General features: G+C 37.0%; 1 protein-coding gene across 3 annotated transcripts in view; it reads right to left on the bottom strand.

Annotated features, from left to right (window-relative positions):
• Nucleotides 1-15,575, bottom strand: part of LOC142345854 (uncharacterized) — a 53,859-nt gene that overhangs the window by 30,299 nt on the left and 7,985 nt on the right. For 2 of the 3 annotated variants that reach the window (XM_075398269.1, XM_075398270.1), the window contains exons 7-12: nucleotides 9,904-10,060; nucleotides 9,296-9,381; nucleotides 8,871-9,074; nucleotides 7,785-7,940; nucleotides 6,879-6,973; nucleotides 6,521-6,596 (exon numbers count right to left, since the gene is read on the bottom strand). In XM_075398269.1, coding sequence (XP_075254384.1) covers nucleotides 6,521-6,596; nucleotides 6,879-6,973; nucleotides 7,785-7,940; nucleotides 8,871-9,074; nucleotides 9,296-9,381; nucleotides 9,904-10,060 — 774 coding nt within the window. Of the gene's footprint in view, nucleotides 1-1,149; nucleotides 1,409-6,520; nucleotides 6,597-6,878; nucleotides 6,974-7,784; nucleotides 7,941-8,870; nucleotides 9,075-9,295; nucleotides 9,382-9,903; nucleotides 10,061-15,575 lie in introns of those variants that run through there. The other variant, XM_075398268.1, reaches the window with a different exon arrangement.

Consider the following 15,575-nt stretch of genomic DNA (forward strand, 5'->3'; position numbering starts at 1 on the left):
GGCGGCTATTAAAAAATGCTACAAACTTCTTTTGAGAGCAATTAATCATGGAAAACGAAAAAGTCAAGGTCGTAAAAGCCACTGGAAAAGTCAAGACGGTCAAAATTTTGGAAAAAAAATACCAACACGTTTAAAATAATTGAGCCTCGTGTGATAGCAATTAAAAAGACAGCCGCACCAATACAGTTCAAAACCTTTTAATTGTAGAAAAAGGAGTGGGATGAAATACTAGCCTTTTAGAGGCTGAAGGTGTGGTCTAAACCCAACAAGCTTTGAGAGAATTGTCATCAAACGAGAGGCCCCCGGTTGACTTCGTTAGTTGCAAGTTGAGACTAAGGGAGACTAGTTTAAGCTTAAATGAGAGAGGGGGAAAGTAGAAATAGGGGTAAACAAGTGGGAAGAGTGACAAGTGCAAGTGGGTGCAGTTCAGCGATATAAATTGCAAAAACTCGTTGCACCATGATCTTAAGTTATCCCAGGAGCTTGTGATTTGTACAAACTGCTCAGCCACTAATTTCAGGCTGTTACAATTTATCCCGTTTTGAAGAAGAAACGTCAAATGGCCAGACAAAAAAGCATCAAAGTGGTACGAAAACTTGCACAAAAAAGAAGAAGGGCAGATAGCATTGCTGTGGACTTCGTTTGAGAGCAATTATAAAGACAGCGCACCAAAACAGTTCAAATCCTTTTAATTTTAAAAAAAGGAGAAGGCTGAACAACTAGCCTTTTAGAGGCTGAAGGTGTGTTTTAGACCCGATAAGCTTCGAGAGAATTGTTATCAAACCAGAGACCCCCAGTTGACTTCGCTATTTGCTAGCTGAGAATTAAGGAGACTAGTTGAAGCTTAAACGAGACAGGGGGAAAGTAGAAATAGGGGTGGACAATAGGGAAGGGTGACAAGTGTGAGTGGGTGCAGTTAGGCATCTAAATTGCAAAAAATCTTTGCATCATGATCTTAAGTTATCCCAGCAGCTTGTGATTTGTATAAACGGCTCAGCCACTTAATTCAGGCTTTTACAATTTATCCCGTTTTTGAAGGCGAAACGTCAAAGGGGCAGACGAAAAGAGTATCAAAGTGGTACGAAAACTCGCAAAGAACAACGGCTGACATTATTGCTGTAGGCTTCATTTGAGAGCAATTAAAAACCATTATCTGGGAAATGTTTTCAAATTAATATCACGTTACACATTATAAATAAACAATTAGTCTTACATCAAAAACAAAAATTAAAACACATCGGGCTTTCTATAAAATTATTTGTGTTCTTTAGCTCATTTGCATGCAATCTTTGATCAGGATGAGGAAATTGAATGAGTTGTGCGTCTTTTACATGTGCAATTGTTTCGTTGCGACGGTTCTCTTTTTATCTTTATCTTTCACTCTCTGCAGGCCTGTCCTTATCAGCACCTACACAGACAAGCTAATGATATCATTTGACAACAGTTTCTTTGTATAGCTACCCATCAATTATATTAGGGCTTATATCTCCCGAAAGCAGCACTTCACGCAGAAATAAAGCGTGGATAAGTTAGTTTTAAATTCACGTCAAAAATTGAGAAACCCTTACTGCTGTTTGCCGGTACAACATTTCCACCCCATTTTATAAATATATTTGCTTTATTTAAATTATTACATTTTAGTATGTTAAAAGACCTGGATTGGGGGAGTTCTCCGGTCAATCAACATCCTGAAATGATTCCACCATATGCTATCAATTAAGCTTTCCCCATTGTCTAGATCAGAGTTCCATTCGACAAATGTGCTGAGAAAATTAATACAAAAACCAATCAAACGTAGATGGGCGGTTGCCAGAAAACAGCTTTAATAGCACTGAGACCTTTAATTTAAATATACAAATGGGAAGACTGAGAGAAAATCGATTTTTCTCTAATGATGTTTTTAATTGACCCGGACATGTGTACTGTTAAACTGCCCTCAAATAACCTACAATTAGAGCGCGATATCCTATCGTCTTTTATCTCTGACTGAACCCATTTAAATAATCAGAAAACCGAGTAAAAAGCGAAAAGATGACTGAAAGATAAAACGATTGTAAAACCATTGTGAGGTTGACGGCAGCATTTCCACTTTTGGGTTGCACCATGATCAAAACCGACAATAAATAGCTTGCAATCGACAGCTGAAAGAAAAAAAACGAGTTCAAATTATCTTTGTTAGAGAAACCTATATCAACACGGGATAATGTTTAACAAATCAAAGCATTCGTCGCCTTTTTATTGAAAAGGTTAGGTTCGTATACATTCAAAAACAACAGTTATCAGATGAGACAAATAAAAACAAATCTGCCAGCTTGACGGAAAATAGCCTCAATTGAGTAGTTCTATTTTGGGCTAAGAATGAGACCTCCAATAACCTAGAAAAGTGCTATAACAGATTTTTCAGACTACAAAAATAGCTGCAATGGATTCCCATAACTCCTTCTGGGTAAAAAGAAATTAATTTTTGAACGGGATGGTTCTCTTCGACGTATTGGATTCGACAAGTAAACTCAATTCTGTTTCTTAGTTAGACAGTACAGATATTAGTATCGTCAACAATGAGCATCATATCTGGAAGGTTAGACTTATGTTCCGGGCACCCCAAAAATGGCCTTTACAGGTTTATCACTTTCTCACTTACGTCTAATTTTGACACTGACTTCGTTCGTATTAATCTATCTACTTTACGGATTAACTGTTTTTGCAAGCAAGTTGCACCGACAAAGCGACCAATGCAACTAGCCTAGTCATTGGAAAAAGATTTTCGCAAAATCTTGAAAAAGCCACAATATAAGGAAAAGTGGAACAATTTTTGTTATGAGTCAGAAATCAAAGCAGTGGAGGACCTGAAACATATATAAACAATTCAATGAAAACCACGAATAATATTGACTGGTTTTTCCGAGCCACTATTTCCGAGCCAGGTAGAGTGAGCAGAAAAACCGAATAAAGTGGAACAAATTTTCGTTCAACGAAGTTGAAAAACATAGCAGTGGAAGTCATGAACTACAATATAAGGATTTTAGTAAAAACAATAGAAATCTTGACTAGCACACTAATTGAACATTACGAGCAACGCGTACAGAGAAAAAAGCTGAAAGGCATATTTCAGTTAAGAGAAATTAAAATGTAAATATGATGTTATAAAGGTAATGAAAGCTAAAGTTTCCTTCAAGGAGCGCAGCAAAAATCTGGGACGAAACCTCAGAGAACAGGAGGCCAGCCAAAAACAACTGTAAAAAAACTAGCGAAAAAAGATGCTAAAACTAAGATAGAACACAGCGTCAACCTCAAAAAATTATCAATGACGTGAACTAAAAACAAAAACCCACTAACATTGGACAAATCGCTTTCGAGTGACAGGCGTAACTTAATTCAGAGGGGGACTGTAGTAGAGAAACTTTTATGGGTGCACAAAACCTCGATTAGCATCGGATTCGCGCCCTCCTGCGGCAGACTTCAGCACTTAAGGCTATCAGGATTCTATGATCTCCTTGTTTTCAATCACTTTGATTTTTGCAACGCCGAGTTAATTTCTCAATAAGAGCAACTTAGGTCACGACAAAAACCAAGGAGTCAAGCGTGAAAAAGACACTTCAGTGAAATCGAAAGAATGTTCTAGTGGGTCAAGCTATGGTGGTTATGTAGGGGAATCAACTGTTGGCGGAGGGTGGACTGCTTGGGTGGGTCAAAGTTTCAAGATTAAAAACTGCCCTTCACAGTATAAAATTGTCTCTTCAAGAGATTTCCGGGAAATCACATTCTTAGAGACAGAAGGCGTAAGTCTCCGAGAGCCACTATTTCCGAGCCAGGTAGAGTGAGCAGAAAAACGGAATAAAGTGGAACAAATTTTCGTTCAAAGAAGTTGAAAAACATAGCAGTGGAAGTCATGAACTACAATATAAGGAATTTAGTGAAAATAATAGAAATCTTGATCAGCACACTAATTGAACATTAAGAGCAACACATACAGAGAAAAAACTGAATGGCATATTTCAGTTAAAAGAATTCAAAATGTAAATATGATGTTATAAAGGTAATGAAAGCTAAAGTTTCCTTCAAGGAGCGCAGCAAAAATCTGGGATGAAATCTCAGAGATCAGGAGGCCAGCCAAAAACAAGAACTGTAATAAAACTGGCAAAAAAGATGCTAAAACTAAGATAGAACACAGCGTCAACCTCAAAAAATTATCAATGACGTGAACTAAAAACAAAAACCCACTAAGATTGGACAAATCGCTTTCGAGTGACAGGCGTAACTTAATTCAGAGGGGGGCTGTAGTAGAGAAACTTTTATGGGTGCACAAAACCTCGATTAGCATGGGATTCGCGCCCTCCTGCGGCAGACTTCAGCACTTAAGGCTATCAGGATTCTATGATCTCCTTGTTTTCAATCACTTTGATTTTTGCAACGCCGAGTTAATTTCTCAATAAGAGCAACTTAGGTCACGAAAAAAACCAAGGAGTCAAGCGTGAAAAAGACACTTCAGTGAAATCGAAAGAATGTTCTAGTGGGTCAAGCTATGGTGGTTAGGTAGGGGAATCAACTGTTGGCTGAGGGTGGACTGCTTGGGTGGGTCAAAGTTTCAAGATTAAAAACTGCCCTTCACATTATAAAATTGTCTCTTCAAGAGATTTCCGGGAAATCGCATTCTTAGAGACAGAAGACGTAAGTCTCCGACAGCTGCGCGGCCACTTAAAGCCCACCGGGATTTACCTGTTTACCCCGTTCCCGCTTTTGAGTACGAAGTCAAAAGGGTCAGACGAAAAATCAGCGCAGCAAAAAAATTGCATAAAAAACGACCACAAAACTAATGTAATTGCTACAAATTTCGTCTGAGCAATTAAAAACATACCCGGCAGGTTTCCGCAAAAAAGTTGCCGTTTATCCCCACAACCAAGATTGGGATTGAAAAAAAACTAATTAGAACTAAAAAAAAATGATTTCTGTACACAAAAAATTTTAAAGTGCGAACTATTTTGATGTCATTTTGGAGCGGAACATACTCCTGTTTCGTAGAGAGACGACACAGGGAAAGGTATCAGTACTAACAAGCATTAGAAAAGGCAACTAAGAACAAAGATTGAGAAACGGTCATCTAAAATTCGGCTTTATGGGTTTTTATTTCAGATTTCGTTTTCTGACTCTGTTCATTTTGAATTGATTTTAGCAGAATGAGAGTGAAACTAACCTAGAGAAGTCAAGAAGATTTCACGCAAAATGTTGAACAGGCTGTGAACTAAGGTGAAGCAAAAAATTTTTATTCAAAAGTAAAAAAAAATAGGAGCGCTATAATAGCCGGCTGAGGGCGGCTATTTAAACTAGAAATAGCAAAAAATTATTTTTAAAATTGCACATATGCTTGAACTCAAGGCTTTCAAAGTCAATTTGCTCTTTCAAAATCTACCCATTAATCCACATGCAAGCTCTATAAAAAGCTTCTTTGGCCCCTCTAAAAATCGACAAATGACAAACTCTCAAAGAGATTCTGGACAAATTTTTGCTAGTTTAAACCATCATTTCTAATATATGTAACTCAAAAACAGACATGAAACTCTCTTGCTCGCAAGAAGCACTGTGAACCAGGTTCAACCTCAATTGAAGACATATTTAACTAAACCATTCAGAGAACGAATAAAGATGAAAAAATTGAACCAATTTTTGCCCAAAAATCTAGAAGTGACTTTTTAAACTTGAATTTGGTTCTTCCTAGCAACTTCAGTACGCTGCGCATTTGAACGATTACTAAAGGCAGCGTAGTTACTGCAATGAAACTTAGGTCCCCCAGGGCTAAACCTGTATCCCGTTTTGAAAGCTCAAAGTCGTCGAAAAATTGTGTGAACACATCTCAAAAGTACAGGGCACAAATACAATTCAAAATCTTAAGATTGTAAAAAACCGGGAACACAATAATAACAGGCTGGGAAGACGCAGCTATTAATCACTACTCTAATAGCAATTATAGCCAAAATTGAAATACACGAACTGTTGGAATGCACGATTGAATTGCCTACAAAATTTTCGGCTTCTACTACAGAAAAAATTGGCTTAAAATTGTCTTGTCGACAATAGGAGTTGTAAGTGTTCATGACGCTAACACACCGTAAAGTAAGCAGGATCTCGTATTTTGTCAACACTCTTTGTAGTTCATTTTCTAATTTAAAAATCATGCGTTTTGTTACCTTTTCTTACTCTGTGTTTCATAATATTTTCTTTAAATCCCTATGACAAATTAACCGACTATAGATTTGCTCTATACTTTGATATACCTGACCAACGTATTAGTATTACTAAGTTTTCCGCCCATTTTTCTAATTATTGCTTGTAGCAAATTGATAAGCAAACCATGAAAATGTCATTTGAAAAGCATGAATCAGCATGTTCACACAGACATTCCTCTCAACAATACGTATGAGCAGATGGTACGTGAACAGTGTGTCTCTCATAGTAGTTGAGTACATTTAGTGTGTAGTATAGTGTGGTAGTGTTGTGTAGTTTAGTGTAGTAGTAAGTAGTGTACCTGATGACTCGTTTAGTAGACTGCCTCTGGGACTCTTCTGGGAACAGGAGGAGGAGCCACTCACTAGACGGCTTCTCTGAAACATACAACAATACACATTCACATATAAACATACATAAATTTATATACACGCACATACTCATACATACACAAACAAGTGCTAAGATCATTCTAACCAAACATAGCATATGCACTAGAATGAAACAATTAGCACAAATGGCTAAGCGAATCGTCGTCAGAAACCACATTGTCATCACAATATGTTCGTTCATTTATCAGTATCAATGTCGTTCATCTACCATCCCGCGGTATAATATAATAACGAGTGAACAAAATCTAATCTAAGTAGTTAGCCAACCTGTTGGGTAATTGGAGCACCGTGCGGCGTGAACGCCAAGTTGGCATTGTTGGGTGACATGAGACCAGCCACCAGACTTCCTCCACCTCCACTGCCTACATTTCAACAGAACAACACTTCATCTATTTATTTATTATGACTTAAGACCAAATTTCGTCATAATCATATTAAATAATCCAGATTGCCGGATCATAGCAATGAATTAGCTTGCTCGGACGACTAGTTAGTTGGTTGTAAAAATATGACTGAGACCAAGGACAGCATGTGCTGCTCGAAAAACGAATTTCTATCCTTATTTGTCATTTAATCTTCAAACACAAACGTGTTTCAGGTAAAAGAGCCTTAAAACATGAAGTGGGAGACGTTCAGTTAGTTTCAATTGTAAATTTACTTTTTTAAGATATAAAGATATAGGAATGTCTGCACGGGCATAATTTGTTATTGAACCAAATCAAGTTTGATCACACACATTAATCGCATATGAACATCAGATCTTATACCAAAGCGAGTAACGAAAAACGTCAAGCATGCAATTACAACTACTAAATGGCAAGCAAAAGGCATTAAAAGTCAAGACCTGGTGACTAAGATTAAAAGAAAACGAAGTTCAAGTAAACGGCTCCATAAATTTTAAATGAGAGAAATGATTTTATAGGCAATGATTTTTGCTTTCACAAGTTTTGAACACCCTTTTGTCGATGTATACACTTATGTACTTGATATGCTGTACAGACCCAAGAAAATTGTCAATTTTCAGGTCAAGATATACAGTAATCCGATATCTCGCGAAAACTAAACCCTAGCACCTACATTATTTATTGAAAAATAATTTTCAATTCAAGAGATGGCTTGCTTACATTTTTATATACTACACTATGAGCGTTATCTATCGTTGTATTTAAGTACCTGTTACGACAGAGGAGGGAAAGAAGACTGAAGGGTGTTGCTGTAGTTGTGGTTGTTGCTGCTGCTGCAGATTGAGACTGAGGTTGACTCCAGGAGTGTTCAGGTTACTCCCAGTCCCACCACCCACACTCGGATACGAGGACACAGAACAGGATCCTACCCACACATTAAAGTTTATATCACATTATCTATATTTTCTCCTACCTTCTTAACACTCTCAATTCCAAACTCAACAGCAGTCAACTAACAATTGTCCAAAATTGTACTGCATTTTCAAACTAAGTCTGTCTTAGGCGTAAAAGTTGCGCTCCGGTTGTTCGAACTGCCCTATCGTCGAAAGACTCTGGAAAGCCTCAATTCATAATATTGGACTGAATTCTAATCGTGCTTGATTTCAAAAGATGACTGCATCACACATTTCAAGCGTGTGTCGGCACCAAATTAAATGTTTAAACGTAATTTTAAAGAAAGCTGCTGCTGCTACTTACAGACCAATTCATCGAGTTAAGTAAGTACAGTCCACTTATACCTTGTTTTAAGATACGAAATGCAACCAGCTATGAAAGATTGGGCACCGGACATCGTAAGGGTTGAAATGTTGAAGAAATCTAATACTTGGAGGACCAGTTCTAACAATTAGCGTCGTGTGCTCAGTACATCCATTGAAAACTTGCTTTATTTTAACTTCATGTAGTTGCATTTGATAAAAAAAGGGGTCTAGGAAATAAACCCCCACGGAAAAAACCCCCCACTTAACTTTAGATAGGAAATAAACCCCCACGGAAATAAACCCCCATTTTAAAATTGAATTTCGGTTGTGATAACTTGTCCGGTTGTGATAATAAACCCCCATTTTAAAATTGAATTTCGGTTGTGATAATTTGTCCGGTTTCATATCAAGTCCCCACGGGCCGCTGAGGCATGGCCATGGCCCGCGAGGCATGGCCAAACGCGCTAAATGTGCAGCTCTTTAATAGTAAAAGTGGGGGTTTATTTCCGTGGGGGTTTATTTCCGTGGGGGTTTATTTCCGTGGGGGTTTATTTCCGCAACCGGATAAAAAAATGTTTGAGTAACTGGGTGTTTACCTGGCGTGTTTGCAGCTGGAGGTTGAGGAGCGAACACAGTTCCACACATGAGACATTTGGTGGGAATGAGGACCCCTCCCACACCACCCGTTCCCACACTACCGCACCCTCCCCCAACACTGGAGCCACCCGGAGTCATACCAGTGGAACCGGGAGGAAGCACCGCCCCAGCACCCACGGGAGAACCCACTTGGATGTTAAGACCTGGAAAATTATAGAATCTTATAGAATTTTCCTCGTTGAATTTTGATGAACTTACAATTTTGATTTCTTAGGTTGATTGACTTCGATAACTAAGTAAAATTTGTTTGCGCTCAATGGAGGAAAGAACAGTTTTCAAGTACCTTTGGGAGAAATTTAAAACCAAGTCATTTTAAGTAAGTTAATTATAAAAAAAAAACAAAATGGCGGTCGACTTGTGTTACCTCCAGAGATGGATCTGTGATGAAGAGGGGATCCAGGGATGACTGGAATGGGACTGGACGCACTCTTGCGACTCTCATTGAAGTGTCTGCACAGAACAGCAACAACTTTGATTTTACAAGCAATGACATTGTCGCTCAAAACAACAACTTAAATTCATCTGAATCGGCAACATTAACTTTTTCTAAAGAACTGACTCTAGATTGCATAGAGATGTCTGGTTTAGACTGGCAAAGTAAGTAGCAAATAAATTTAACACAATCAAAAAGTAAGGGTCAGGAGAGAGGTAGGTTTTTCGGAAAAATAGTCAACTAAACTAGCAACTGTGAACGAAAAACATTGAATTCTCATTAATTTATTAACAGCAGTGTAGTTCCAAGCAAAGAAGAATAATTTAGTTTATTATTCATCGGTAGGTTTTACATATTTAATACGTAGTTTCGACATGATGGAAATCCGAGCAAGATAACTAGATATTAGGCCGATCTCGTATAACTAGGTATTTTTAAATAGCACTAAGTGAGCCACGAATTTTCTGAGATTCCCAAAATATCAGATGCCGGTGTTTGAGACTTAGCGAAGTGAAATATGAAATCATCACTATTCTCACCGTTCGTCGTCTATTTCGAGGGATGACTCGCTCTCACTGAGCTGCTTGTTAAGTGCATCTGACCTCTCCTTCTCCCTGGCCAGTTTCCTCTCCAGTAACAATTTCTCAGCACGCAGAGCCACTTCCTCCTTTGATACTTCCTCTAGACGACGTGCATCTGGTACACAAAGCAACAACTATCGCATCAGCAACTACTCAAAATGATGATTTAGTAGAAGTTGGGAAATATCTCCTTTGTTCCTTGTATGTTCCATTTTCCCTATAGATTACTTAAGGCATAGCATTTTGAAGAACGACGTTCGTTCAAGATACCTATCGAATTTGCAAAATCTACAAGGCTATGCAGCATGCAAAACATTCATGCAGCATAGGAAGGGTTCCGTAAAATTTATAAGATAAACCTTGGAAGAGCAAAAATCTCAAAATCAAGATATTTTTTGGAAGCTCTCATGCGCGCATCGTAACACATCGCTTACATTCTCTTATGTACAATTTTATTGTTGTTCATTCATGATATAATTTTATTAAATGCCTTAAAGTGATGATATTACCGCTCATTAAACACCACTGGGGGATGGGATATTAGGCGAAAGCTCGATTTGGCGCAGCCATTTTTGTTGCCATTAGGCATAAATTTTAAATTAACAATTTGTGGAAATTAGTCGGAAGCCAATTAAATCCCTTATAGACTCCACCTGACGCTATAAAATACTCATAGGTCTCTAATATTTGTCCTTAAATGAAAATGAGAAACTAAAGTGCTTGTAAAATGTAGTACTTTTACAAACAATTGCATAATTTGTACAACCCTCGGAAGTATCCTAGATAACTATTTTAGGGAACGTAACCGGGGAACGTAACCCGGGGAAAGCGGGAGAGTCAAAAACATGACAAAATTTTTTCGAAACAACTGAAAGATTGGGGGCACCCTCGAGAAAAGATGTTGGCGTACTTGGGAGATGTACCTAAACCGCAGTGCTGCAAATGCTCTATGTTAATAAAAGCTTTGACTCTGGTTTTGTGAGTTATTACCAGGTACTGGCAGTGTTTTGGTGACCAAGAGACTTTTGAAGTGCCTTCTAAAAGTGGTTTAATTGGCTGTCGCCAAATTTCCAAAAAATGAGGATAGTCAAAATATTTTAGCCTAATGGCCACTTTCCATTATCCTCCACCCCACGCCACTAATAAGATTTTACGTGAAAAAATCAAACCAAACCTGGCGACTTTTTACTTAGTTATAGATTGGCATCAATCGAATTCAGCCAACTTCTGAGTAGGTGCAATCTATATGAAAAAAATCAGACGCAACCGAAAAGTGAAATTGGTCAGACAAAACACAATCGAGCATACACATCGCACGAAAAGATGAACAGGGCCCAATGATTGCTGAATTTTGGCAAAAAAGCTTAGTCTAAGTTCTTCAAAAATTCTTAGGAGGTTTGTCTGATGTTCAGAAAACATAGCCGGCAGATTGCCGGAAAATAGCCGCGATAGACGCTTGTGGCCTTCCATGAATTGAAACAACTAAAGAAATAAGATAGACCAGCAGTTCTTTAATAGACCACTAGAGTTTTTAGGTTAGATTCGGACTGTCAATTTTATGACAAATACGGTCTATAAGGGGAGCATTTTCAAAATTGATATTCGAAATCAAAAACCCAAGACTAATATTAAAGATTTAGGGCATATAAGTTTGCAACTACTTAGATGCACACTATTGATTTTTAATTAGAATGTAAAGTAACATAAAATTTAAAGTTTCATAAGTGAGTTCAGAAGTCATTTTTTCGAGTGATGTAAGTCACGCAATTGACCTAAAAGCAGAAATGACGTCACGTACACAAATTTTAATTGCAAAGGAATAGAAGTCAATTCCAAGAAGTCAATTCCAAGAAGTCAGGTCGTAAGAATCATCGATGGAGACGACGAATTAAAAAAACATAGCAGGACAAGTCCTGAAATACAATCCAAAGAATTGAATGAAAAGCAGCCCTAATGTACCTCACCAGCAGATCATTTGAACAATCCCAGCCAAAAAGATAAAATCTCAAAAGTTGGGAACCTAAGAGAATCAAACAAAAAAAAACAATAATTGCTAAAACTGTTGCAAAATTTAACCTGAAGGCCACAAATGACAATTCAAAATGATCATTAGTTCACGCACAAGCTTTGAAAGAGATTAATTTGCCGCTAAAGGTAGAAACACTGGTGAGATATGACAAAGGCTTCAAAAAAACTTAGAAAAGCAAAGTTGAAAGAAGTATCGATGGAACCAATTTTTTAATCTCTGGAGTTCTGCCATGTGACCCGTCGGCAAGACTTAGAAAAGCTTCGTGGGCCGGTCAGGTCGCTAAACTCAGAAAATGACAAAAAATTCAAAACATTTGAAAACAATCAAAACATTTGGAAACAATCGAAAACAACAAAATCTTGCTAAAATTGTGATATTATTATCTTCAGAACTCTTTCATTGTTTCCAGAGAGCATCCACTATCTCGATTGCAAGGCTTGAATAGTTTCACTGGCTCATAATGATCCACAAACTTGTAACATGATAATAATTTTCAGGAAATTTAGAAACATTTTGAATTTTATCAAGATATTGCTGAAATTCGTGTCATTAATGTATTGAGAACCATTCCATTACATATAGCAACCATGCAGTAACTTATAATCAAACTCTGGACGAGGTTCTTGGGCCCCTGGTGCAGGAAAAACACAAAAATTTTGAAAACTTTAAAAAACCTGCAAAAATACTTGATATTAAAAAATTGACAACCATTTTATTGTAGCTAGAAAAAATGCAGTAACATACTTGCAGACCGTGAAGGAGGATCCCTGGTCAGTGAAGAAAAAATATTAAATTTACAGAAATTTTAAAAAAAGCATTTTTCTTTTAAGACATTGTTATATTCAAAATAGCAAAATTTTGAAACACATTCCCCATTACCAATAAAACTATGCAGAAAACTATTATCAAAACTTTGAGGATATTCTTTGGCCTTTGAGGTTAGAGAAACCTAAAAATTGACAAATTTCCAAAAACTTAAAATTGCAATTTTTATCAAAAAATTGCTAAAATTTATGATGTTAAAATGTTGAAAACCATTCCATTACTACTAGAAATTGTGCAATAACCTATTATTAAACCAAGGAGGAGGCTTCTTGACACCAGGGGCTGAAAAACCTCAAAAATGACAAAAATTTTCAAAAACATTGAAAAATTTGTTAAAAATTTGCATAAGTTTGCGTGTTTATGTTTGGTGTACCAAAACATCTAGCTCTTAAAATGGCCATAAAACGTAATAACCTCATACCAAACACCATTATCAAACTTCACAAAGCTCAATTTTGAGACTGGTCCAACAAAAATTTGGAAAAATTTGGAAAAAATGCTAAAATTTGCAACATTTTGGGCCCAAAACCGCCTGAATGACCTTTTAAACTTGAATTACGGCCTTCCCAGTAGCTTCACCACTCTAAACACTTGAGAGACTACTAAAAACGCGGTTAAGGGCCTCTAATGAAACTTGATGCCAGCTGAGCTTTACCTGTTTATCCCGTTTTGAAAGTCATGAAAAGGTGTGAAAACATCTTACAAAAATAAAAAAAAGACAGAGCACCAATACAATCCAATTCTTGGATTGTAAAAAACCACGATGTCCCCAATAATAGCCGCTATCGCTTCGCGGCTATTAAAAATGAATTACTTCAAAATCTCAGAAGCATTAATTTGAAATTCTTCTGATTATACAAATCATTGACTTTAAAAATTGGGGTTCAACTTTTCGCCTCAATTTGCTTAACACCAATAATTTCACCTTTCTATTATTTCACCAAAATTAGAGAAGAAACTTACCAATAAGTGTATCTTCCTAATCTCTCCCCTCTTCTTTCAAGACCCCATTTTGAAAAACGCATTTATTTTTAGAAAGGAAATAAACCCCCACGGAAACAAAAACTCACTTGACTATTAAAGAGCTGCGCAAGTGAGCCATACCTCGCGGACAAAGGCCATGCATTAGTGGCCCGTGACCTGATACGAAACTATTAAACGGGTCAAATTATTACGACAGCGATTAAATTTGAAAATGAGGCTTTATTTCCGTGGGAGTTTATTTCCTCTCTAAAATTAGGTTTTTTTCCTTGGAGCTTAATTCCTAGACCCTTCAAGCCAGATGACTACTTTTGAGTTTTCTTTTCACCGCTAATGCATCTGATGGCCAAACACACCAAGGGAAGTGCCAAGAAAAATTGATGCGGATCTGGTTGTTTAAGGTTCCCTCGAATTAATTTAGCCCCATACCTTTACATTCTTTCTGTTATCCCTCTGTCAATTTTGGGAGAATTTGCGGGTTTAAACGAATCGGGCTATAAACACAACCCTCATAATCAACCACCTGTTTTTGAAAAATGAGGGGGAGATTGGGAAAAATCTTTTTGGCAAGATTCTTCTCAAATTTTGGGATTTTTTGTTCACCTCACTTGTGCTATAGATAAAAATAGAGATGATATTAGGGGGAGCTATGACGTTCAAATTGGCACATGATAAAACTGAGCTCCTATTTAAATATTGTTTTCTATCTAGCATCTTGGATGCAAAATTTGGGTTCAAAACTTGTCACTCCAACGCCAGATTTTAACACCCAATCATTTCAATTACTTTTAGTGGGAAAAAAGCACATTACAGAGGGATAACCACAAATCGTATGTTGGTTAATCTTTGCAGTCATTGAGCAATTATTACCTTATAAGGAATCCGAGTGATAAATTAAAGCAATTAAGAGGTGACTATAAGCCATTTTGGTACGTACAATTCGATATCCTCGGGTGTTGCAATTCGACTGTAGTAATCTTAGGTAATGAAACGTCAACAAGAACCCCAAAAGAATTGTTGTAAATATGATCAACATAGCTGGCAGATTGCCAGAAAATAGCCGCAATAGATTTGTAGACCGGCAGTCTAAAAAAAAACAGTAAAAAAGACAGACCAAAAAAATTCGTCTTTTCATTGAAGGCTGATCTGTTATATTTTGATTAAAAATCTGTATAAGTTATTGCTGCCTCTATTAGCTGATCTCAAATAACCTTCATTTAGAGTGACACACACCCATTTGACCTTATCTCTTTGAATTAAAGTAAATAAAAGTCAATTTCAAAGTGAGGAAGTCATTTTTGAGAGTGAGGTAAGTCAAATGTGACCAAAAATTTAATCACGCGCATGAACAAAAAAAACTCGCTCCACTAAGAGCGAAAAATGACGTCACACATGCAATTCAGTTGAAATTGCATGAACGAATGAACAAAAAGTGGCTGTGACGTCATATGGTCGTAACAAAAATCATGACGACGAAATAAAAAAACATAACAGGACAAGTCCTGACGTACAATTCAAAGAATTTTCATTGACTAAACAGAAAAACCAGACCTAGAATGGACTAAGACTGAATTGAGAAAACCATTTTTAAAAAATTCTGATAAAAAAAATAAAAAAAAACAGAAAATCAATGTGAAAATGCCTCATGTGAACAAAAAAACCACCAACGAGAAAAGAAAATTTAATTCACACAAAAAACTAGGCCTAGAATGAGCTTTGAATGGATTGGGAAAACCATTTAGAAAAAAATCCGATCCAAAAAATCGAAAAAACAGTAAAAATCAGAGTGAAATTG

This window comes from Convolutriloba macropyga, chromosome 9, assembly GCF_964194025.1.
Source record: "Convolutriloba macropyga chromosome 9, txConMacr16.3, whole genome shotgun sequence".
Taxonomy (NCBI): Eukaryota; Metazoa; Xenacoelomorpha; order Acoela; family Convolutidae; genus Convolutriloba; species Convolutriloba macropyga.